The following is a 27,044-nucleotide window of genomic DNA, read 5'->3' on the forward strand; positions in this document are numbered from 1 at the left end:
CAGTATTCCCCTGGAGGAGCAGGACTTCACAATGCTTCCTCTCCGTCCGACCGCCAACGGTTACTTCTTTAATCCCATCTCCACTTACCTCCTTTATTATTTTTTTAATTAAATTGGATACATTTTAACTACTTTTACATATTTTGAGAATAAATGAGCCAAACCTCGACTCGAGATTCACTCTGCATTGCCAAATACTTATAACAATGAGACTTGAGCTCTGGCTCGATAGCTAAACGAAGGCTTGGATTCGATAAGGATCTCGAGTAGCTCGTGAGCGGTTTGGCTTGTTTGTATCCACAGTATCCAATTTTGATCATATTTGTTGTTATTTGTGTTAGTATCTAGGGGTGTAAACTAGCCGAGCCTGGGCTCGACTAGATCGGTTGGTTTTGACTTATGTGAGCTTGAAGTTGGCTCGTTTCGTTTGCTATTTATTAGTTAAATTATACATTTTTAACTATTTTTACGTATTTTGAGTAAAAGCTTCATGAGTCTAAGCTTAGCTAGAGCTTGTGTGCATTACCATAAATGAGCCAAAGCGCGACTGGAGATCGGCTATGCATTGTGAAATTAATATATAGAAGTCCAAAGAGTTGATACTTAAAAATACACTAGGTTTGTTAAGGCGTGACGAGCCTAAACAATTTTCCCATACGAGGCTTGAGCTCGGGTTCGATAAGGCTCGACTCGTTTCGAGCTTTTTATCAATCCGATCTCGAGTAGCTCGCGAGTGGCTCGGCTCGTTTGCATCCGTAGTATCCAATTTTGATGATATTGGGGGATTTGGTGTTTGCTCACTTAAGTTTATAGTGTAATGATGTGTTAACTGTTTAGTTATTTAGTTATTTGAACTGTTGATTCACATATATGAGTAGATCATGTATGCAGTTTACAAGTAGTTAGAAGTGGACAATGAACAAGATGATTGTTGCTTGATTAGTGCCATATTGTTGATGATTAGGATGTGATTTCTATATGATAAGGAGGCTGCCTATTCATCATGTTTGAAAGTATTATGATACCATTATTGGTGGATTGAATATGACATTTGTTAATACCAATCTCTAGTTAGCACGGTTAAAATAATCTTTTGATTCAGTCAGTCTTACCTCTTCTATGCTCATCACCTAACACGCGCTCACTAATTACATGAGTTTGCAGTAAATAAGGATGTTTGTATAGTTTTGTTGTCAACTATAAATGGAAAGCCTGTTAATTTTTAATTCTTACTCAGTTTTAACTGTAACAATCTAGGTTTTAAAAGGCGTGCCTCATGCAGTTTTGGGCCAATATTGGTCAAAGTTAGGGTCTGTTGGAGGTTTATATGTACTAAGCTCAAAACAAATTGTAAATTGTAAAAGGTATGCCTAAATTACTAAAGGGCTCTTGATAAATAGGCTAAATTATTGAAGGGCTCTTGATAAATAGAGGGGAGGAGGGGTAGAGGCAAACCCAAATTGACATGAAATGAGAGGATAAGGCGTGATTTGCTAGACTTGCACCTATTTGAGGACGTGGTTGAGGATAGGACCTCTTAGAGATGTATAATTAAGGTTAAGGACCTTAGGAGGAGGGGTTATTTCTTGTTATAACTTTTTTATTTTATTATTATTATTATTTTATGTTCTATTTTTTAGTTATTATTATTATTATTATTATTATTTCTGGGCTTAATTTAGCCTTAATTTTGTTTTAGTCTGCTATGATGAGATGCTGTTCGAATGTTACTAATATTATATTCTTTTTGAGAGAACTGCGGTTTTCTTCCCTGTGGATTGACCAAATCTGCAGTTTTAGTCCATTAGTTTCAAATTTGCGTTTTTCGTCCATTTGTTTTGTTTTCACTTACAATCAAGCCCGACCCCACTAACCCCGTTAACATTGGTCGGTAAACCCATCAATGTGCCCCTCACGCGAGGGGCAATTTTGTCCTTTCTTCCGCAAATAAACCCCAGCCCGAATTCTCAAATCCCCTATTCATCTTCTTAGTTCTCACTTCGTCTTCCCCAAACCCTACACGAACAAACAACGAAGATCACGATTCATCTCGGGTGGCTTTGATCATGGTGCTTAGTCTCTGGCGGCTTCGATCTCCAGATGATAGGTTTGACCCAGATGAAAAATATCGTAAGTGCTAATTTAAAGGAAAATGGTTAAACGAAGATTAGTAAGTACTTGATGCAAATTATTAATAGGCTGTTGCTGTTTGATAAATAGGTTAAATTGTAAAACAAATGAGAGAGATGCAAATTATTATTAGGCTCTTGATAAATATGTACTTGATACACGTGCCTCGCGTGTCGGATTTTTTTACCCAAACGCCCCGGAGCGCCTCATACTTTTTTTTTTTCGAAGCAAGAAAGTAATCAATACGAAGTTGTGGAATGTAGTAATGTATAATTAGGAGTGATCCTTCGATAGTGAAGAAATGCTCGTATGCTTGAATCTGATTTAAGGCTCCCAGATATGGTCTAAAATAGTAATTCTTGATTTTGGTTAAAAGTTAAAACCCCACTTTAATCAAGTAAAGATAGGACCACTAAATAGTTAACATATAAGAATAGTAATACGATCATAAAGAAAGAGGCTATCATACCTAGTCAGTGCACGCAATATCCTTTTTCTTTATAATATCTACAACATATAGGAGATATCATACTTTGATTAGAAGACTGGTGTTCAGGTCTCACATGACCATCATTTTTTATATTAAATGTGTGCATGAGAAGAAATAAAAACATGACCCACAAAATGAAGATTTATTTTTTATGTTCTTGATTATGATTTATTTGTAAACAGATATTTGGCAGAATTGCTTGCAGAGAGACAAAAGTTGGCACCCTTTATGCAAGTCATGCCAATATGCAGCAGGCTCCTAAATCAAGGTTTCTTTAATACAAAATTTTAATTTATTACGGTTACCACATTTACATTTACGTATTCCACATATAGCAATTAAATTGGATTTTTACACTTGCAATCTTTTGTTACTTATACTATTTGACATCTTCATTATTTTTATTTTATTTTATTTTATTTTTAATTTATTTGTGGCAATTTCAAACCATTTATAAATTAGTCAATTGTGTCATGTTAAATCTCTTGTGTTTCACATGGGTAAAAAAGAGTAGCTAAAAACGAACCGAGTCAAACGGGTTGAACACTTGAACAAACTGAAATTCGGGCACAATATATTATAAGTTTGAATGCACATCAACTTCATAAGTTGCTTTACTCAAAAAAGTAGGCTATTGTTATGTTAATATGTTTTTTTTAATCATTAGCTGTTTAAAAAGTTAGGTAAAAGGTATTTCAGGTTAGGCTGGCCCGACCCATACAAAAATTACCCATTTAAACCCATTAACCAACCTGTGCATTTTGCTGCGTCTACTCTATATTGTACATTCTTTTAATTTGTTTGTCATATTCATTCAGAGATCATGAAGACCTCGGGACTCGTCTCGAACCATAATTTTGTCGATCACGAGAGAATGTTGCGTGACAGATCGTACCGATCATTTGGTCAAAAGCCCAATGTAGGCCCAATGGATGTGGAACCATGGCCCACAATGCAACCAGAGGTATCTTGGTCAAATATCCAAACTTCCCTTCCACCATGATAGTATAGGGATAAAACATGAACTAATTTTTAAGATTATTGATAATGGTTATGTTGGTTTAGGATAATCGGCTTTTACAAAGAATGGCTTCTTTTCATGCTTCGGCCCGGGGCTGGCCTGCATCACCAGGAATCATAACCCCTACAGTTATAAAGAAAGTTATTAGACTCGATGTTCCCGTTGAGAAATTCCCAAATGTAAGTAAACAAACATGTTTCTAAATTCCCATTTTTTGTTTTATTTTAAATTTTCTAGAAGCATCACCATCGCGGGTAGGGTAACGAGTCGAAATGGTAATTATTTTTTTAATTATGAACAATTAGCATGTCAAATATGGTTACAAAATAATATTATGTAAAAGTAATTTAATTATTTTAACAATATGATTCAGAGAGTTTTATGCACTAAAATACACTTTAGTCGATCTTCGACCCATTTTGACCCACATTTTGGCTACCTTTTTATAATGCTTGTTAGAAATAATATATTTTTGTTCCATATTAGTTTATTTTAACATGGAAGCGTGACAGTATAACTTTGTGGGCCGGATTCTGGGGCCACGTGGAAATTCACTAAAAAGGATAGAAGCCATGACAGAGTGTAGAATATACATCAGAGGTCAAGGCTCCGTGAAGGATTCTGTTAAGGTATTATTTACAAGAATTTTGTAGACTTCATTTCCATTTACAATGTGAAGGAGCATAAATACATCCTATTATCCGAAAACTATTTGTAAAGCGTACACGTGTTAAAGCATCGCTGTTTTGGTTTGAAAATAGGAAGAGAAGTTAAAAGATAAACCGGGGTATGAACACCTCAACGACCCTCTTCACTTGTTGCTTGAAGCCGAATTTCCCGAAGATATTATTGACTCACGATTGGATCACGCGGTTGCACTACTAGAAAGCCTCTTAAAACCAGCGGTACTCCCACCCCCTCCATCTCTTTCATTGCATGGTGGGCTCAAAAGGAACCGAAAACCGAAAATCCAGTTTCTGGGTTTTTGGTAATCGTCCGGTTTTGGTTGTCGGCCTTTTCGGTTTAGCCATTTGGGCTTGAAATTTTTTGGCCGAAAAAAGAATTGACAAAAAATAATGAATTTGGGTTTGGAACTTTGGTCCTAATTTTTTTATTGTTAATAAATAATTAATTGATAATTACATAGTTTGGCTTAAAATTTTTAGGCTACACCATTTATAGTCCATAAAATCGATAGCAAACGTCAGTTTTTACAGGTTTGGTTCGGTATTTTTAGTTTGCGGTACATGCAGACTGAAACCGAACTGGTAATTTGGTTTAAAAGAAACATAAAATCAAACTGTCAGCTTTGGGTTTGGTTCGGTCATGTTGGTTATTTTGTTTACGGGTTGGTTTTTACGGTTTTCGGTACATGCAAAACCGAAACTAAACTGGAAATTTGTTTTTGAAGAAACATAAAATCAAACCGTCAGCTTTGTGTTCGGTTTGGTTTTGTTGGTTATATCGTTTACGGGGTGGTTCTTACGGTTTTTGGTACATGCAAAACCGAAACTAAACCGGAAATTTGTTTTTGAAGAAACATAAAACCAAACCATCATATTTGATTTGGGTTTGGTTGTTTTGGTTGTAGGTCTGTTTGTGCAGATTCGGTACATGAAAAACCGCAACTGAACTGCAATTTTTTTTTGAAAAAACATAAAACAAAACCGTCCATTTTGGGTTGGGTTCAGTTACAGGTCGGTTTTCCGGTTTTTGGTACATTCAAAACCGAAACTGAAACTGGATCGGAAGTTCAGTTTTTGAAGAAACATAAAAACCAAAGCGTAAGTTTTGGGTTGGGTTTGGTTATGTCGTTTATTTCGTTATAGGTCGGTTATTCGGTTTCATGCACAATATAAAAATGGCTTAATTCAGGTTTAATCAACAGGTCAAATAGGATTAGTGTACCGTTTTTAATAAAAAGAAAATGGGTCCCTTACGGTCACTATATTTACCACATAGATTATTAATTATGAAATTCCCCCCTAATAATAGAGAATTTTGTGTGGTGTTAGAAATAAAATAAACAAGCGTTTCTGTGTTGGCTTAACCAGGCCCATTATGACATATGTTTTGGCCCGTAAAAGAACTGGCCGCACATTTAATAAACGGACTAACATGAATACGCCTTTTTGCAGGAGGTTTGTTTATTTAATAAACAAACGAACATGAACATGTCTTTTTGTTCATATAGTTAAGCGAACAGGCATGTGAAGAATTAATCTTGATTTGTTAAGTGATTAAAGTTCAGGGTTTGTTTTGTTAAGTTTTATATTAATATTTGTTTAGTATGGTAAGAATATTATGGATTATTCTAGAATAAGATTGTCTTGTTTAACAAGTTAGGTTTGGTTTGGAGAGCAAGTTTAGTAGGTCTATAAATAGTGTCTAGATTATTAGTTTTATTCGTGAGTCAAGAGGAGTCTCTTCTCCATGTAAGTTTGATAAGTTTGTGATGTTCGTTTGTTAAGTTCGTTTGATTATATGAAAAGAGTCTAGGGTTGTCACCCCAATATATCGTGTTCGTTTGTTTGTTTGATCTGTCTAGGCCAACAATTGGTATCAGAGCGGTTGCTGTGATCGATAAAGAGAGACCGAAGAATCAATCAAGAAGTGTTTGAGTTGATCAGATTGGAATCCATTGAAGAAAAAAGAATAATTATCAAGAAAAAAATCAGTGCCCTGCTTGCGGTGCGCGCATATAATGTATATATGTGTGAACCCTCGGGTGGGCAAAAGTAAAATTGCACTAATTTTGACGTTATTTTACTAATTTTGTGAAAATAACGTTAAAAGTGATGGAAGGTTAATCAGGCATCATGTGGTGGCGTTGATAGCCGAAAGACAAGGGTACATGCACCAATCAGCCGGCGTCCCGATGATTGAGTGCTATGTGCCTTATATAATATGTCCAAGGCTTGATGCAAAACTACTATCGAGCCGGGGGTCTCACCGGAAGCAGCCTCTCTATCCCCATGGGGTAGAGGTAAGGCTGTCTACATCTTACCCTCCTCAGACCCTACCATAGCTTTGCTATTGGTGGGATATACTGAGTACGATGATGATGATGATGATGATGATGATGATGATCAAGAAAAAATCAAAGGCCAAGGTTTATGTCGACCGTTGTTATTGGGGAATAGAGAAACGATAAATTAACAAATAAAAAAGTTAATTTTTGTCTTTTATGGGCTATTATATAACTTAGTTTTATTTTATGATTGGCAATTATATCTGTCAGTGGATCACCTTTATAGTTCCAACTGAACAAAAGATATACGAGCATGTCTTGTTTTAAGATCTAGTGAAGGTACGTTTGTATTTAGAAAAGAAAAGTTTGTGGTGTTTGGTTATTTGTTGGAGATTGGTTTCGAGATCGGGAATCAATTCCAACTGAAAGAGTAGATAAGTAAAGAAAGTAAAGATAGGAAAGACACGATTGTGATTGGCAGACTTCCAGTATTGACGAAATCTAACTACAAAGTATGGTCGACCAAGATGGAGGAATTTTCGAAAGAGTATAGTTTTTGGGATGTTATTGAGCCTACAGTCAGCGTAGCTGCAGATGAAAGGAAGATGTACATAGCATTGGGGTGTGTTAATGGATATCAGTTAGCATATTATAAACAGATATTAGAACAGAGAATTGGGAGAAATAAACTTATATTTCACACACTGAACTATAGCATAGATTTCATATTTATACTAGATGAAAACTAATATAATACTATACAAGTTGCAACATTATTGGGGGCACTTGCAGAGATAACTTGCTGCTATACTCTATTATCAAAACCTGCAGAGATAACTTGCTACTACACTCTATATCCAAATTAGTCAATTCTTTTATATTATATTCTCCAACACTCCCCCTCAAGCTGAGGCATATATGTTAATCATGCCCAGCTTGTTACAAATATAGTTGATTTTGCTTCCGGGTAAGGCTTTGGTGAATACGTCTGCTAGCTGATCTCCACTCCGTACGTGGGGGGTTTTAACTGTTCCATCTTCAAGTTTTTCTCGAGTAAAGTGACAATCACTTTCTATATGCTTGGTTCTTTCATGGAACAATGGATTGTTTGCAATATGAATTGCTGCTTGATTATCGCACCATAGGTTCATTGGTTGTGCTTGCTTAAACCCAATTTCGCTGAAAAGATTCCGAATCCAGACTAGTTCACAAGTAGTCTGCGCTATAGCTCTATATTCTGATTCTGCACTTGAACGAGAAACAACACTTTGTTTCTTGCTTTTCCACGACACTAGATTGCCTCCCACAAGAACACAATAGCCGGTGGTAGAGCGTCTGCTTGTTGGGTCACCATTATAATCAGCATCAGTAAATCCTTCTATTGTATGATGACCATTGTTTTGATATAAGATTCCACGACCTGGAGCGCCCTTCAGATATCTAAGAATGTGACACATAGCTTCCCAATGTGAGGTTCTAGGGAACGACATGAACTGGCTAACCACACTTACAGGAAAAGCAATATCTGGCCTAGTAATAGTAAGATAGTTCAACTTGCCAATGATCCTTCTATACTTCTCGGGATTTGCCAGAAGATCGCCTTCATCTGCTTTCAACTTTGCATTGCGTATCATTGGCGCATCACAAGTCTTTGCTTCAATCATTTCAGATTCTTTTAATACATCTAAGCAATATTTTCGCTGATTTAAACATATTCCCTTACTGCAACGAGAGACTTCGATCCCTAGAAAGTATTTTAGTGTTCCTAGATCTTTTGTTTGAAACCGTGTTTCAAGGAACCCTTTCAATTTCTTTATACCGATTTCATCATTCCCAGTGATTACTATATCATCTACGTATACCACTAGAAGAATACACCCTGATTTTGAAGATTTAAAGAACACTGAGCGGTCATATGAACTTCTCTTTAACCCAAATTCAGTAAACACGGTACTGAACTTTCCAAACCATGCACGCGGAGATTGTTTGAGTCCATACAGAGATTTCTTTAATCTACACACTTTGCCTGACTCCCCCTGAGCAACAAACCCAGGTGGTTGCTCAATATAGACTTCTTCCTTTAAATCTCCGTGTAAGAATGCATTTTTAACGTCAAGCTGATATAATCTCCGGTCATATGTTGCAGCTAACGAGATGAACAAACGGACAGATGATAGCTTGGCTACAGGAGAAAAAGTTTCTGAATAATCCAAACCATATGTTTGAGCATAGCCTTTTGCTACTAACCGAGCTTTTAATCGTGCGAGAGAACCATCGGGATTAACTTTAACAGTATATACCCATTTGCAGCCAATTGCCCTTTTGTTGACTGGTAAATTTACAAGGGACCAGGTATCATTCCCTTCGAGGGCTTCCATTTCTTCAATCATAGCTTTACGCCAACCAGGGTGATCAAGTGCTTCACTTACAGTTTTGGGAGTCGAAATGGAATCGACTGTTGCCACGAATGCTTGGGAGGCTTGAGATAATTTGTCATATGAGACAAATGAAGCAATGGGGTACGTACATGCACGCTTACCTTTTCGAAGGGCAATTGGAAGATCGGTATCAGGTTCGCTTTCAGAAGATTCATTTGGTGATTCTGTCGGCGAATCAGTTGGTTTGGGAACAAAATCAGATATTGATTTGTTTCGCCTTTGATATACTTGAATAACAGGTTGGTTGGGTTTGGAAGGCTGTTGTAAGACAGCTGGCTGCTCGACACTTTGGGAATGGACAGACTCGAATGTTTGGGACTGAACAGATTTTGGTTGGACAAACTCAGGTGTTTGAGACTGAGCAGATTCTGATTGGGCAGACTCGGATGTTTGGGAGTGAGCAGACTCTGGTTAGGCAGGACTGTTAATTGGTTGAGATGGTGGCAACACAGTTTGAGGATATGATAGAAAATTGTCATCAATGAGAATAGCATCTTCCTTGGATGGATGACTATGTGGTATGGTAAAGAAAGGAACATTTTCATGAAACGTTACATCCCGAGATACTAGGTATCGCTGAAGAGCAGGAGAAAAGCATTTGTAACCTTTTTGTAAACGACTATAGCCAACAAAGACACATCTAAGGGATTTTGGATCTAATTTGGTGAGGACGGGTATCCCGAACATAACAAGTGCTTCCGAATATCTTAGGAGGAACGGGATACAAAGGTTTTGTAGGAAACAGGACAGAGTATGGAATATCCTCATTGAGAACGACTGATGGCATGCGATTTATAAGAAAGCATGCCGTGGAGACCGCATCTGCCCAAAATGATTTTGGAACATTCATTTGAAATAACAGAGCTCTAGTTACTTCAAGGAGGTGTCTGTTTTTACGTTCAGCCACTCCGTTTTGGGCAGGTGTATCGACACATGAGGTTTCATGAAGTATCCCATTTCGCAAGAAATAAGATTGAAATGGTTCCGATAGATATTCTTTAGCATTGTCACTTCGTAATGTACGAATTGATGCATTAAACTGTGTTTTAACTTCAGCATGTAAGTTGCAAAAATGGGAAAATACTTCAGAGCGATATTTCATAACATATATCCAGGTTACACGAGAATAGTCATCAACAAACGTTACAAAATACTTGAAACCTAGTTAGAAGTAATAGGACAAGGACCCCAAACATCAGAATGGACCAACTCGAAAGGGGACATAGCCCGTTTATTGACTCGAGGACTTAGAGTTACACGTTGGTGTTTAGCAAACTGACATGACTCACATTGCAAAGATGACAAACTAGAAAACTGGGGACATAATGTCTTCAGACTTTGGATAGAGGGATGACCTAACCAACAGTGTGCTTGTAATGGTGATGAGCTTGGACAAGCTAGAGAGTAGGGTATTTGTGTTTCAAGTATATACAGGCCATCTGATTCCCTTCCTTTACCAATTATCCGTTTTGTCGACAGATCCTGAAAAATACAAAAACCAGGATAAAATAAAGCACTACAATTTAGGTCACGAGTGATTTTACTGACCGATAGTAAATTGAATGGGAAATTGGGTAAATTTAAAACTGATGACAGATGAATTGAAGGAGTAATATTTGTACTTCCTGAACCGAGAACTTTTGGCGTTGTTCCATCAGCAATGGTGACATGAGATGATTGTGAATGATTATGAAAATTTGAAAGGAGTTTGTGATTACCAATCATGTGTTCAGAAGTTCCAGAATCAATGACCCATTTGAAAGTAGTAGTAGATTTACCTGCCTCAGCAAATGTGGCAGTTAGATTTGTGTTGGGCGGAGTCATGTTGGGCTGATAGACAACTTGCTCATCTTCTGAGTTGCCTTCATTATTGTTTGCTGCTAGATGAGCGGAAGAGTTTCTCGCGTTTCGAGCTAGTCTTTTCTTACAATTGTACTTGGTATACCCAAACTCATGACAGTAATTGCATTCAACATTTCCATTGCTGTTTGCGGGAGTATAATCTCTTTGACCAGGGTTATAATTGTTGTAACCACCACGTGAGTTACTTTGATAGCTGCTTCGTGGACTATTGTGATAACCACCTCTTAAGCTCCCACGAAATCCTCCTCTGAATCCTCCTCGGCTGACCAGTGCACTGTTATGAGCTGATGGATTTGGAGGTGGAATGCTTTCATGACGTAGCATTCGAGCAAATGTCTCTTGGAGAGATGGAATTGTTGATTCATTTAGAAGCTGAGATCGAATAGCATCAAATTCCGGTCGTAAACCGGTCAGAAAACTCATCACCGTTATTTGTTCTCGTTGGGCTTGCATTACACATACATCAGTGCTGAGGGGTAAAAGTGTGTTTAGTTCCTCATATGTTTTCTTGAATCCCATCACATACGCCGTTAGGGATTGATCAAGTTGCTCCCCCCTATGGAAGGACTTGCAAACATTGTATATTCTAGACATATTGCTCTGTCCAGAATATAGAAATTCCAAGTAGTCCATCAGTTCTTTGACATATTCACAATGATTGATGAGTGACAGAACAGACACATCAATAGAGTTCCTGATTTGCAGGAACAACCGAGCGTCGTTTTGCAACCATTGGTCTTGAGTTTCATCTGTTGGAGGATCAGAGGTGAGATGAGAGGCTTTCCCGATGCTACGCAGATAGAGACGACTAGTCTTGCTCCATTCGAAGAAATTGGTGCCATCGAGTTTGTTGTCAGTTAACCGAGTTGGTAGAGATGACACATCTGCAAGATTGGGAACAACAGAACTAGTGATTTTTTCAGAGTCATCTTTGGTTTTACCAGAGTCAGACATATTATTTACCAGAAATCTGAATTCAAATGTTAATCAGAAAATAGGAATAAATGAGAATCTGGAAATAAACAAGAATCTGTTAGCTGAGAGGTCTGACGCGTCCTCACGCGCCGACGAGTATGGCGACGGTGGTGGTGGCGTGTGGATTGTTTTCTGGCGGTGACATTTTCAAGAGCTGCAATTCAGAGGTAGGTGAAGGTGATAGTGGAGGTGAGATGAACCGGTGACTTGTGAAAACAGGATTTTATGTTTTATCTTGAATAGAGTTGGCTGGTTAAGAACAGATTGATTCAGATGGCTGTGGCTCTGATACCATGCTAATGGATATCAGTTAGCATATTATAAACAGATATTAGAACAGAGAATTGGGAGAAATAAACTTATATTTCACAAACTGAACTATAGCATAGATTACATATTTATACTAGATGAAAACTAATATAATACTATACAAGTTGCAACATTATTGGGGGCACTTGCAGAGATAACTTGCTGCTATACTCTATTATCAAAACCTGCAGAGATAACTTGCTACTACACTCTATATCCAAATTAGTCAATTCTTTTATATTATATTCTCCAACAGGGTGCATATGTCAAACCCTACCGGAAGACATCTTGATACAAGTTGGCTTACTCATGAATGCTAAGGAAGTATAGCGTGCTTTGAGATTTCTTGGAATAGATTATGTACGAAAGGTAGAAGATGAAAAAGCAGCTCAAGAAGCCGTTGAGAAAGAAAGATTGCATGAGATGGCCGAGAAAGAAAGGTTGGATGCGATTGTTAAAAATAAACAAGCACGTAAGAAAGAAGATCAAGAAGCTTTGCAAGTTGTTTTAGAAAGTGAAGAAAAAGAAAGATCGAGTAAAGAAAAAGAAAGACTTTCTTCTTCAAAAGAAGAGAAGATAATGAATGTTCAGGTATGTACTATGTGCTGACTCAAACAACCTTGAAGATGAGAATGTTGTTAAGATAACTAAGCAGAAACGAAGCAAGAAATCTGCTATCGATGATGATGACATGAGAAAGGATATTGTACTAAATGAAAGGAATGATGCACTTAACAAGTTTGCAGATTTAGAAGCGTGTGTAAAAGTCGACAATCGAGCATTTGTTGATGAGAAGTCAGAACCTAATGAATGGTTGAGAAGAATTGCCAGAATGAAAGGCCCAATAAGGTCTGATAAAAAGAGAATGAATAACCCATCTGCAAATTTTGATAAGTGAAAAATGAAAAGAAAAGTGTGAAAGAAGAACGTGAGAGTGAAGTTGTATATGAGATCAATGCGGATGGTTTGAATGATGAGCGTGAAGAACCGCTGTTAAACAGGTTTGTTACAAACAACTGAAAAGAAAGGGTAAAGACGAACCAATGATTAAAATTGAAGAGTTAAAGAGTGTTGTTGGGAATTCAATACCTCGGCGGTACAAAAAACAAGATGATGAGCAATTCAAGATTAAGGGGGTGAATGAAGAATTAATCTTGATTTGTTAAGTGATTAAAGTTTAGGGTTTGTTTTGTTAAGTTTTATATTAATATTTGTTTAGTATTGTAAGAATATTATGGATTATTCTAGAATAAGATTGTCTTGTTTAACAAGTTAGGTTTGACTTGGAGAGCAAGTTTAGTAGGTCTATAAATAGTGTCTAGATTTTTAGTTTTATTCGTGTGAGTCAAGAGCAGTCTCTTCTCCATGTAAGTTTGATAAGTTCGTGATGTTCGTTTGTTAAGTTCGTTTGATTATATGAAAAGAGTCGAGGGTTGTCACCCCAATATATTGTGTTCGTTTGTTTGTTTGATCCGTCTGGGCCAACAACATGAATACGTCTTGTTCATTCTTTTATATTCGTGATCGTTCACTTCAGTTCGTTCATTGAAATTCCTTTATGCTCGTTAGCTTACGTATGTTTAAGTTTGTTTGTCTATGTTCGTTAATATAATCATCTCATTTATTTACTCTAGTTTAATTAACTTTTTAGGTCAACACGTTGTTGTTCCCATTTAATTTTAATTGGTTGTAGCTCAGTTATGTTTGTTCGTTTCCGTTCGTGAACCGTTTGTACCGTTAATGAACATACATAAACGAACAAACGAATACGCTTATTTTCAAAAAGAACAAACACGAACAAGAAAACTGTGTTTGTTTAATCGTTCATGTCCTAGCGTTTGCTAGGTTAAAGATAAACAAACGAAAATGAACACGCTCTTTGGTTCATTTACAAGCTACACATGCTGATAACTTGTCTGTTTATTTATTACCAGGATGAGTCGATGGACACTTATAAGAAGCATCAACTAAGAGAATTAGCTATGTTGAATGGTACACTAAGAGAGGAAAGTCCTAGCATGAGCCCAAGTATGAGCCCGGGTATGAGCCCGTTCAATAGCAACGGGATGAAACGGGCCAAAACAGGAAAATGACAGGATGACTGGGCCCAGACAATGGGTTGCATCAATCTGTTTGTGTGAACTGCACACGGGTTTCACCGTGTATATCCACAAGGCTTGACTGGAATCTTTAAATGCCAAGAGACTACGGTCTGCTTTTGTGGCGTTTTGTGACAGCTTTGGGCCAATTCTGGCTTGTGACTTAGGTTTGAATGACATGATATTTACTTGTAGTTATATTTTTTTTTCTTGTGAGTTTGATTATTAATGTTTGTTAGTTCGTTTTGATTTATGATATAAGCATCAATAATTGTATTGCAGTAGTCCAGTTATTAATTGTAACTAAAGGATCTAAGTGAGTGTGAGTGTAATAGAACTATGTATAATAATTTAAATGAATCTCCCCCCAATTCAATAAAGTTATGTTTAGGTTGGCAATTTTTTGTTTTTACTTTTTTCCATTTTGTTTATCTTTACCATTTTATGTTGCATTTTACTAAACGAACAAATTAGAAAAATAAAATATATTTGAAAGCAAAATAGATAAAATCACTAAGATTTATGTTTAATGGTTGGTTTATTAAAGTAACTAAATCTGTTTTCTAACTTAAGAAACTACTACTATTTTATTGCTTTGCAAAATATTCCCATTTTAAACTGTTGCAATTACAATTATAACTTACGTGGTTTATAAGAAGGTTAAGTTTTTTTAGAAACATATATCAATCTATTTAAAATTATTTTAACCCATTACCCAATCATAGGTTGCCACGTGTACTACACAATCTAAAACAAATAGAGAAGGCAGATAATTAAACAAATCCATATCTAGAAAAGCTCTGGTCTATTACATCAAGAGATATAATCTCACATTTTTACAAAGCAGTGTTCTTTCAATATTCTCCATCTCTTTTCATATAACACCTGCATAAGATAACCCGATTATTCGTTAATACTCTTCTGACGTTTAAACAAATTTATAGAAAAAGATGAACTAATAATAAACAAACCATATAAATAAATAAATATTGGTGCAGATGTTAAATTGATCAAATAAGATCATCAAATCCTTATGTAAGGAAGTGTCTAGCATCACTGATTTCCATATCATATTAGGGTGGAAACAGTTTGGGTCGGGTTGACAAGGAAACACTTTTTATTCATAATTTTCTATAATTAGAGTGTAAAAGATGATTTAGTATCCTATTTCAGAATTAATATAATCTATTCTATACAAGAATACATGAGACTCATTCGATCCTCCCCTTTCGTGACATTTTTCCTTTTAAGCTAGTTTTTTACAATTTTTTTAAACCCATATGATATGACTCGTTAGAGATAGAAGGGATTGACACATGTGTGAACAAATGAGTTTAAACTGCAACCTATATCAAACCACATTAAAGTATACTATGGGTGTTCCAAAGTCCGGTTTTGATAGTTTGAAGTCAAACCATTACTACACCAAAACCAACTGTTAGAAATTAAAACAAAACCAAACCAAACCAAACCGCTACTAACAGAGTTTACCTCCATCACAATGAATGGTGTCAATCAGAAATACCAAGTTCAAATTCAAGCTCATCATCTTCTTCAAAGAGCTTTAACAGACGTGCATGCTGCTCATCAAGTTTCTTCTTTTGCCATAGCTTGAAAAGGTAAGCTGACAAAGCGGCAATTGCTGCAAGACCAACGCATATAATAAATATTGTAGATCCCTTTTTGCTATTTGATTCCTTTGTCTTGTTATCTTTTTGCTCATCTGAAAAGCCTGAAATGATATATTTAAAAAAAAATGATCACCAGGACTGTAATATTTACAAAATAAATACACGAAGTCAAAATGAGTAGGTTTTTGATGCAGTCTGAAATTGTGTCAGTAGTGAATCAGTGAGTGTTGGATACATATGATTACAAACACCAATTGCTGTATATTATGACGTTATAATAAACAATATGATTAGCTTAAGATACCAAATTAAAAGAGTACCCACACCAACGGCGTATTAGGCAGACATGGCCGGACTGGGGGAAGTCCGTTTGAGCCAAGTCCACCTTGATTTCAAACTTTGTCAGGACGAGTAGGAGTAGGAGTAGGCAGGAAAAGGTAGCTTGAATTATATATATATGTTCAATGGTGTAAATTGATCTCCAGATTGTTATTATCATATATACAAAATGAACAAAATGGTCCATGGATAATAATAATGATGGCAAATGATGAGAAGCGTGAAAGAAAGATGCATGCATGATGAAATGAAATAAAATCAAATTATATATAATCAATCATTCAATGATCATCCTCCACAGGAAGCTAGCAATTGAGAAAAAGAAAGAAAGAAACGAACCGGAGAGTAATTGGAGGGAAAATGCAATAATGAAGAAGAAGAATGATCTCCTCCGGCGTGAGAGATCAGGCATCTCTCTCTCTCTCTCTATATGGTTTTGGTTTTATGGATAATCAATCAATCAAATCAAAATTAATTATGCATATGTTCCATCGTTCCTTGTGTTGTGGCTGGCTCTCAACCAACATAGGAAAACCAGTCGCTAAACAAACCAACCAACCAACAATTACTGCTCACGCCATCTGAGGCTCATGTCATCCATTATTTTTATTTATTTGTTGCACTTTTTAATTTAATATACATACATAAATCTCAAAAATAATAAACATAGGCTTTTCATGTCCAAAAACAGCATATACTTTTGGTGCTTTAAAAAAAAAGGCATTATTTGGCAAACACTCTAAGAATTAGATGAGAAACAAGATACTTTTTGGAACAATTTTTGAATAATTTCTCAAAAGCCAAATACAAGAATTAAATATGCAATGGATATGCACAGATGATGCCCATGATCTTTATTTTTTGGAGACATGCATGCAACAACTACCTATCATGCTCCACTACACCACTACTTGAAAATAAACAACTAATTTAATATGTGCAAAAGAAAATAACTAAGTCCAAATCTTCCCTCTATTGTGATCCACATTCCAAACATTCATACTAATTCCAATAGCCTTGCGGGCTTCCTGCATACTCTCTTGGATCTTTCACCGGGCTCCTCTTCTAGTTGGGCTTCAGTTGCAGACCAGGCAGAATGGGCTGTAACATCTCCCTCCCCATGAGAACCAACATTGTCCTCAATGTCACCAAAATATGGAAATTGTTCATTTAAGCTTTCCACATCTTCCCATATAGCCTCTTCTAATGGTTTGGTCATCAACTTGACTAGCACTTGTTGCTCCTAGATGAAGCCATATGTTGCGGTAACTTTGTATTAATTGAAAGAGAATACATAGGAGCTCATTATAAAAAGCTAAACATTACAATTTGGACCCTCTAGAATTATGAACATAAATTACTTAGTCTAACATTCCTCCGGAAGTTTAGGTCAGGAAAGGAGCTACAAATTGGATCTTAAAAACATGAAGCGCTGATAGGGTAGTGGCTTGGTGAAGATATCCACAACCTGATCACTTGTGGAAATAAATTTAACATTTAGTTTTCTTTGAACCATTTGTTCACGAACAAAGTGAAAGTCAACCTCAATGTGCTTTGTTCGAGCATGGAAAATAGGATTAGCAGATAGGTAGGAGCTCCTAGATTGTCACACCAAAGAATAGGAGGCTTTTTGACTGAAAAACCAAGTTCATGTAGAAGTGACTTTAACCAAATCAATTCAGCCACGATATCAGCAAGTGCCTTGTATTCAGACTCGGTTGAAGATCGTGAAATAATTCGTTGTTTACGGGCAGACCAAGAGATGAGATTTGATCCAAGATAAATGGAAAATCCCCCCGTGGATCGACGGTCGATCGGACAACTAGCCTAATCAGAGTTAGAGAAGGCTTGTACCATGGAGTGTTGGTTTTGCCAATGGACATCAGTAAAAGCCTGCAAGGAAGAGCCAAATGTGTGATTTAGATAAGGCCCATATTGGTAGTCCCTTTTAGGTAGCGTAGGATGTGTTTTACAGCTACCCAATGGTTCTCTGTAGGAGCATTCATGAACTAACATACACGGTTAACAGCAAAAGGAATATATGGGCGAGAGAGAGTGGCATATTGTAAGGCTCCAACGACCTAGCGATATCGCACATGATCCCTTGAATCGATTCTTTCTTTATTATCTCTTGATCACTCACTTTTAATTTGACATTCATATCTTGATCTAAAGCACAAGTTTCATGTTGATCCTTCTCGTATGTAGCATTACAAAGGTTTGTTGGAGTTAGTTGGAATCAAGCCATTCTTATTATCATTGTCCTTTTTATTGAATCACCACCCCTATGTTCACCTATAACATTCCCAAACATTCCCTTTACATTTATTTTTAATTCCTCTTTTGATTCATTAATCTCATCATTCTTCACATCAAATGAATCTTTAACATTAACCATTGATTCATTTTGAATTTCTATTACCCCATCGTTAAAGGTTTCTTGAATCTCATTTTTATATATATTAGGCATTTCATCAAACAACTTGGAGGCAGAATTACTTACTTCAATTGCATCATGGAGACCAGAAACTCTATCTTTTCTGTTCAAAGCAGCTTCTCGTTTTCTGGCCAAAGGAAACGCCTCCTTCACTTTTAAGCAATAATGACAAGATATAACACATAATCTTCACAAATGCTCACCTTATTGAACAAGATACCAAATGCATCACAGTAATCCGAGACCATACCTTCTTGCCACAATGACATGATATTTTCCATATCAATTTTCATTGTTGCTGCAATAAATTACAGATGCTTATCGTTACTGCCACCCTTGTTGTTACCCTAATTGTTGATTAGTTAAACTCCTAGACTTGTAACACCGCTCCAAGGAGCTATTGCTATACACTGCTCAAATCACGATAGAGAATTATTGATAGAAATTGAGCGTGTCTTCAGGAAATAACTGCTCTGATACCCTTGATAAGTTAGAAACCGTAAGTAGAAAGAAAACTAAGAGACAGAAGATTTACTCAAATTATGGATATCGTCCGGTAGGTTCGATTAATTCATTATATAAAACTAGAATTACAAACTCGACCCCAAACAAATAAAAACAAACCATATTACACCCCTATAAAAAGCAAAGTACTTAAAAGCAAAATAAACTAAAAACGACACGTAACACAATAGTCTCAACAAAGCAACTGCGACCTGTGTTTTTACCACCACATTTTCGGTTGTAAATTCTTAGCTTTCTAACAGTGACACCCGTGGACCACGCCTATATAGGCGCGGTGTTGGCTAAAGCGCCACATCACCTCACACGTAAACATGTGATGACCATGCATGTTGGTCTAGAAGCTACCTGCTAAACAAATCGAGTTGAAAGCAGTAGCAACAACAACAACAACATCACCAACACCACCACCACCACCACCATACCCAGTAAAAATTCCATCAATAACTAATCTATTAGGGTCTGGGGAGGGTGAGATGTAGGCAAACCATATCTCAATCCCAAAAAATAGAGATGTTGCTTTTAGGAAGACCCTCAACTCAAAAACCATATATATAAGACCGAATAAAAGACTATAGCCGGTGGTATGGTTTTTTGAGAGAATGCCCAAGCCAGAATCTGAAGGTAGCATGGACCCATTTAAGACAACATAGTCCGGCCAGAGTGGGGCAATATGGCTCTCCAAATTAGAGAGTACGATGGCCTGACACACAAGAAAGTCGTGGTTCTGAAAAAAAAGGAAAGAATAAAATAAACATAATAAAAAATAGATAATGGTATATATCAGTTATTGTTCACATAGACCTAATGACTGTTTTCTATTCTACAAAACAATGAAATCTTCAGTCATATACATAAATATAAACTTGCAACCACATCTCAATTAGCATCTAGTTTGAGAATGAATATTATTACCCTTTGGAAGACGTTGAACATGTGTGGTACACCCCCTGACCATGTTGTTACGCAAACTTCCAGATTATTCCATTGATTTGTATGTGGACAATAAAGCACATTATTCAATCCTAATTAGATTCCCTACAAGAACATAGAAGACAGGATGGCAGTGTCCGTATAAGGCACAACGAATATCAAGAAAACATTAGTTGATTCAAACACAGATGGCATAAATCAAAATCATTGTAGAAAGAAAAACGATTGTTCTCTTGAGGCATAAGATCACGATTCATACAAAAGAAATGGCTATTTCTACAAAGCATTAAAGCCACAAAAAAACCAAAGACATAATACAACTTAGAAGGATGATCCATTAGAAAAGCATGATTAACTTTCATGAATCAAACCAAACAATAGCAACTAGCCTAAATCTATCAAGGGCCCACTTACATAGAAGTAGAGGTATACTTATGAGTTTAGATTTGCAAATTGAGAGGGGAACTATATATCCAAAAATGTAGTTAATTCCATTGGGGAAAGAAATCTACCTAAACAAACAGTAGGATTCAAGCTGTTGTTTAACCTCAGAATCTGGCCATCTCAATGCTTCCCACCATTTCTTTTCTATTTCAATCTTCGGAGCTGTCAAAGCAGTAATGTTATTAAAAGGAAAGTCTTTCAACGCTGGACAATCATGTATCTTTAAGGTCCTTAAGGAAGTCCAGTCAAGTGCGGAGCATATTTTTCTTAGACCTGGCATTTGACAAAGAATTAGAGTTGTTAGTTTTGGGATATCAGAAGATCTGACATCCTGAGAACACATGACAATCTCTTCGACCCTGCAGCAGTCTTGAACTTCTAGATGTTGGAGTTCTCGGAGTTGGTTAAATATGTCACTGTAAAATACCATAGTCAACATCGGGCATTCGCACAACACCAGAGTCCTCAGATTGGAGAGGCTCCCAGGTGGCACATCGCCCTTCCAGATACTTTTCAATTTCGGCAAGTTCTTTGCATCCAGCCTTTCCATGTTGTACAGTAATGGCCTGCTGACTGTCCTATCACACACAACAATTGCCTTCATATTGCTGCAACTTTTAATCAAACAACATTTGACATATTCCATGCTTTCAACGACATTGATTGATAGGTTCTCAATATCGTTGTGGTTAATCAACTCAAATGCTTGCACATTGTTTAGTACTTTATTGATCACATCATGGCAGCCCTTCCCATTGTAATATTTTAGGTACTTGTCATAGCCATTGAAATCAGGAATTTCAATGCCATGAGAAATAAAGCATCCAATGAAAACTTGAAAACATTGTGTTTCAACTTCAAAATCTTGCCTTCGTCCCAGAAAATTTAACAGATGGTGTTCTGTAGGCATGTAGACCTTCACAGTATCACCAACAACTTGAATCACATCTATAACTTCATTGACAACATATAATTGAAAAGTAATCACACTTGGCAATGCGCTAAACTTTTCTACGAGATCTTCAATCAGTTCACTTCTCTTTTGGACTTCGGAACTAACATCAATGATCAACTCTTCAAGTCCCGACAGCTCAATAATCACGTCATAGTTGGCTTGAGTTGAAACGGTGAAGGATACTAACAAACGCCTCAATCCAGGTAAGCTTTTAATCTGATGTGGTAGTTTACAAACTCCACTGCCACGGATATCAAGTACTTCAAGAGACTCAAGTTCTCCTATTAAACTTGGAAGCTCTTTCAGTACATTACATCCATTCAGATAGAGAACTTTAAGATTTGACAGCTGGCCTGTTGACGGTGGTAGTGTTGTGATCTCTGTCTTGTAAAGAATCAAGACCAGAAGACTATGCATATGCTGAAAGAATGAATCAGGAATGTATTTTAGCTTTGAATACTTTTGGACAAAAAGTGTTGTAAGTTGCGAAGAATGAGGGGCTTCTGGTAATGTATTAATTGAATTATTAGCCAAAGAGATCCACTTTTTATCTGTCCATAAGTCCACACGATGACGCTTTGGAACATTTGGTCTTTGTAGGGCTTCACTGGTTCTCACCAAGCACCCGTCTTTCATGTCCTCAGACAAAATGGTTAATGCTAATGCTCGGATCACTTTATGCATCCTAACGAATTGCCATGTTGTACCTTCCTCGAGTAAAATTACATTTTTGAGGTGACGCACTATATCACGTCCATCCTTTTTTGCGTCATCACCCTTGAGAAACTTTTCAGCTGCCCAACATTCCAATAAGCCCTCCATGCAAATCTCAGTGTCCCCAGGATGTAAGGCACTGTATAGAAAGCAACCCTTTTGTTCATGATTCAAGTGATCACAACAGAATTTTAGCAAGTTTTTCATTATATTATTCTCCCTCTTTTCTGGCCATCTTTTAAACGTTTGCAATCCATCACTCCAACCTATCTCGTTTGGTTCAGTCGTGTTGAAGACACTTGCAGCCATTTTTATCATCAATGGAAGACCGTCACAGATTTCTATAGCTTTGCGAGCAATGCGTTCAAGCTGTGGCTTCTCTTTTACATCATTGTTAACAGCCAATAGCTTATCTAACATGTTCCATGAGTCAAATGGAGATACCTTCTTCACTTCAATGCTGTAACATGATGGAAGCTTAACATGTAGAAACTTTGTTGTCATGACTATCTTGCTGCCTCTAGCACCTCCAGGAATACCAATCTTGTCTAAATCAGGGTCTGCCTTGACATCATCCAAGAGAAGCAAATACTTTACACCCTCTAGTTCTTCCTTTATTTTTCCAGCAATATCTGTTGTGCCTTCCATGTCAATTATTAGTCTCTCTGCAATCGCACACTGAAGCATCGCTATGCTCAGATTCTCCTTGTGATTCTCTTCACCTGACACTGTCACCCAAATAACTCTTTCAAACATGTCAACAACCCTTTCATGGTTATTCAGATTCTTCAATATTGTTGTTTTGCCTGCTCCCGACATTCCTACCACCCTGATTGCTTTACAGTCTTCATCTTGCAGACGCTGTAGTATTTGGTTCAGTGCATCCTTTTGGCTAGTAACATTCGAGATATCAGGTGCTGTCATCTTCAAAACCCGCTCAGCGGCTTTGTGGACCAAACTATTCCACAACTGTTTGCTTTCGTTTATAAGTTTGTCTATATCTAAGCACATGCTTGCCATTTTTCCGCTTAACTTTTTTCGGGGAAACAAATGAGTCAATGCTGATGTGTCTTTTATCGCCAAGAAACAGCTTTCAAGTTCATGTGCATCCTTTTCAACATTCTTCACGTTCTCAAACCATATGTCCATGGTCCGCTTCCTTGTTGACTTGTACTTGGTGCTTTGATCTTTTAGGTCGTCCCTTACTGCACACATGGTCTCTAGTTTTGCCTTCAAGTTCGAATGGTTCGTATCCATACACATCGACGCCTTGGTGCTACCCAGAGCTCCCTCAACAAGTTTCTCAGCTATCCAGTCCATAGAAAGCCTATAGTATGCAATCTTGGTTAGTAAAAAGAAAGTCATAATTTCTTTCATTTGGGGATGAAATACATCGAACCCAGATCACCAATCCAAAAGGTCACTCTGTTAATGAGTTACCTATCGTTTTTCTATACCAAATAACAGTAATTTGCGTAAAATTTCCTTTTATAGGAAGAATTACCTATGATTTCTATAAATATGATAAAATTTCTAAACTGTAAGCAAAGTAAATATCAAAAGAAACTAGTGCAAAAAATTAATATATACCTGTGCACCGAAAGTCCGGCGTTCTACGTTTTCAATCAATGGAAATCTTTTCAGGAAGTTAGTTTAGGATAAGAATTTCGTTGTTGAAACAGAGTACAGTGATAAATCTCAACAGAAAAAGAGCAACCAAGACTTGAGGGAGAGTTGACTGACTTTTGAACAAAAATTAATTTAAAATGGAATATGATTGATAATAAATAATAATAATAATTTTAGTTGCTACCGACCCCATAATTATTATTTAGGCTACCCACATCAGCAAGACAAAACAAAAATAAAACACAATAAAATAAAATAAAAACTAAATAATAGGTAAAAAAAAATTGAATCCGTATTCATATTTGAATTATCTAAAAATCTGAACCCGAACTATCCGAAACGATAGGAATGTGGTCGTTGATAGCTGGATGCCAATTTTTTGACTTCCAACGAGTACCAACTATAGATTTCACATGATTGGTTATGTCTTCACACCAACTCCGATCTATAGACTTGTTATAATATTTGTTAATATGCTAGTTATATATTTGTTCGTAACATTATAGAGTTCTTCAATGTTAATTTTTGAAAATTGTTGAAGAACCTATGTGCTATACAGTTAATGCGGAAAAATATAGGATATTGGTCATTGTCAATGACCGATACATGATATATCGTTTTTTGCGGTGATATATGTGACATTCATTATTTTTAAAAACCAAAAACCTGAACCATTGTAAATTTTGATACCTTTCGGATCGTCATTTATTAATAAATGGTGAATTGTTTTTGTATTTATGTTCTTGATGTTGTTTATGCTTATAATGTTGTTTTATTATTTATGATGTTACAAATTTAATCCTAAGTATTATATCATCTTTCTTTCATCAATTGAGTCAAAGAAGTTTAATTGGTCATAATAATTGATAAGTTAATCAAAATCTATGATTTCAAGTCTTATGACCAGTGTTTTGAAACACGGGCCGGACCGGCCGGTCTGACCGGTTAGTGTTGGACTCGGTCTGTCCAAGACACATATTATAATTGATGTGGCTAGTACATTATGATTCAAGTCGGGTCATACCCAATAACAAGCTAGACAAACACCAATAATATTTGTTTATAGATGATATGATCATAGTAAATGAATATTAACACTTACGATATTTGGAAAAGGGTTTCTTAATACATTGTACTTGTGAAATAAATAAATCATATGGATGATTTATATTTTGAGAGAGGACATTTCATAATGTTATTTAAAGTTGGTTAAATAACTATTATTTATGTTATGTTACATTTTATAAAAATGTAACATCACATAAGTTTTTATAATAAAAGATTTGGTTTTTTGATTTGGAACGGAGCCAAAAGGGGGCCGCCCCCCCTCTCTTTCCCACTTCTCCCTCTTCTTTTATTATAAAACAACATGCGAAGAGTTTTATTGGTTAAGTTGGGTGGTGCACTCTTGAACTCTCAACACTCTCTCTCACACACACAAGACACAAAAATCCTCTCTTTCTTTCTATCTATTTTCGGCCAAGGCAAGGGGAAGAAGAAGGATATTTTCAAGTGTGAATCCTAGCAACACAAGGTGTTTGTTGGAGGCTTGAGGGTATACAAGCTTGAGGCTTTCTCCTTAACCATCATCTTTTTCAACCTTCTTAACTCCCTGAAAGGTTGACATGCATGAACTTCTTATGGTTGTTTGTGTTGGTAAGCATGTAGGTTCGTATATGGATCCGGGTTTTAAGTTTTACATATAAAATCGGTTTTATATTCATCTAAATAACAAGATTTAAAACTTATTTATCCGCTGCGTTTTTCATATAAAAGAGGTTATATGACTTTGATAATCTTGTTAAAACCCAACAATGGCATCAAGAGCCGCTTATACGAATGCATGCTTCAATAGATCTAAAATTTTTGGGTTTTATGGTGTGGTTCACCATATGGCCAAAAGTTTTTGGGTTTTTGGTTACCCATTGGTTTTCAAGATTATACTTTACATGCATGTGGTAATCTTGAAGAATTAAGTCATTTGGATGATTGGTTGTTTTGTTTGGACAAAACCCGAAACTTTCGGTTTGTTTTGCCTTGGCCAAAAGTTTAAGGGAAAAAAGGGGAACCATTTTAGTCTCGTAATTCTTGCATACTTGGAGCCATGGCCTTGTGTTTGGATGAATGTTTGTGTTATGATTCATTTGTTTATTCAATTTGGTTGTAATATTTTTTTTATTTGGGTTTGTAATCTATTTATTTATTTCATATTGGTTTGTAAAAATAAGTAGATTAGTTGTATTTTTTTTACTATAGAAAAATGTATTAGGATACATTTTGTAAAAGAAGATGCAAGAAAGGAAGCCCAAATAAAGTGAAGGAGACACAACATGAAGTGGACACTTGAGGCATTTGAATGCGGGATCAAGTGGGAGTTCACCGACACAAGCCCTATGTCGTTTTTGGTCCCTTAGGAGATACTTTTTGGCACACTTGTTTCGGTCAACAAGTGTTGCCAAGATTAGGTGGCTATGGTTATGGAGTTATGGTTGTTTTAATTTATGCTTGTTTGGTTGATTTGTTTTTATTTTATCTTATTTGAAATATGGATAATTAAAAACTTAAAATCAACAACTTGCATAAAATCGGTTCGTTAAAAATAGTTAGGAAATAAAATTAGTTTTATTAAAGGCTAATGATTTCACAATAAAATGGGTCTTATTGATAGGAACTTTGAAAATAAGTTTTCAACTAAGTACCATACATTTGAATGCATGCAAATGCAAGGTACATAAATTGTTTTCCAATCTAGAATTTAGAAAACGAAAATCCCTTTTATAAAACAAGTCAAACACCATCCTTTTATACAACACTCGAATCACTTGGGAACTCGATGTGGGATAAAGGTCACCTAACCACATTGGAGGAAACTTGTGAGTTTGAGGTGGGTTTACCATATTTGTGGGATGAAGGTCACCTAATCACTTATATTTGTAAACTCATACGTGTGTATAAGTAGGACTACTTAATTTGGAAACCATGTGAATAGGGTCATCGAAGCATGGCGTACAATGGTGTTGATAGGATTAAACATGCCAACTAAATATATGATGTTTAACCGATCCCATAAAACTAGAAGTTGTAAAGGGTTGCAATCGTCAAACGTTGACTACCTTGTTAATTTAAAATAGTAGGATAAAGGTC

The 27,044-nt window shown here is 36.3% G+C and overlaps 2 protein-coding genes across 2 annotated transcripts; one reads left to right on the forward strand and one right to left on the reverse strand.

The window, feature by feature from the left end:
• The first annotated feature begins 2,749 nt into the window (after window positions 1–2,749).
• LOC143532839 (KH domain-containing protein At1g09660/At1g09670-like) lies at window positions 2,750–14,611 on the forward strand. Its single transcript, XM_077027768.1, has 6 exons — window positions 2,750–2,888; window positions 3,439–3,584; window positions 3,686–3,820; window positions 4,154–4,270; window positions 4,403–4,546; window positions 14,132–14,611. Exons 1-6 carry the CDS (start codon window positions 2,849–2,851, stop codon window positions 14,288–14,290), a joined length of 741 nt encoding a protein of 246 aa, XP_076883883.1. The 5' UTR covers window positions 2,750–2,848; the 3' UTR covers window positions 14,291–14,611.
• A 5,962-nt stretch (window positions 14,612–20,573) lies between these two features.
• LOC143532842 (disease resistance protein RPS2-like) lies at window positions 20,574–23,921 on the reverse strand. The gene is made up of 2 exons (XM_077027770.1): window positions 23,862–23,921; window positions 20,574–23,598 (listed from the first exon to the last, which is right to left on the reverse strand). Exon 2 carries the CDS (start codon window positions 23,589–23,591, stop codon window positions 20,667–20,669), a length of 2,925 nt encoding a protein of 974 aa, XP_076883885.1. The 5' UTR covers window positions 23,592–23,598; window positions 23,862–23,921; the 3' UTR covers window positions 20,574–20,666.
• Window positions 23,922–27,044: the final 3,123 nt, after the last annotated feature.

Source organism: Bidens hawaiensis, unplaced genomic scaffold (genome assembly GCF_021521415.1).
Source record: "Bidens hawaiensis isolate Kalapana, Puna unplaced genomic scaffold, B.hawaiensis_p1.1 tig00009545_1, whole genome shotgun sequence".
In the NCBI taxonomy this organism is placed as follows: Eukaryota; Viridiplantae; Streptophyta; class Magnoliopsida; order Asterales; family Asteraceae; genus Bidens; species Bidens hawaiensis.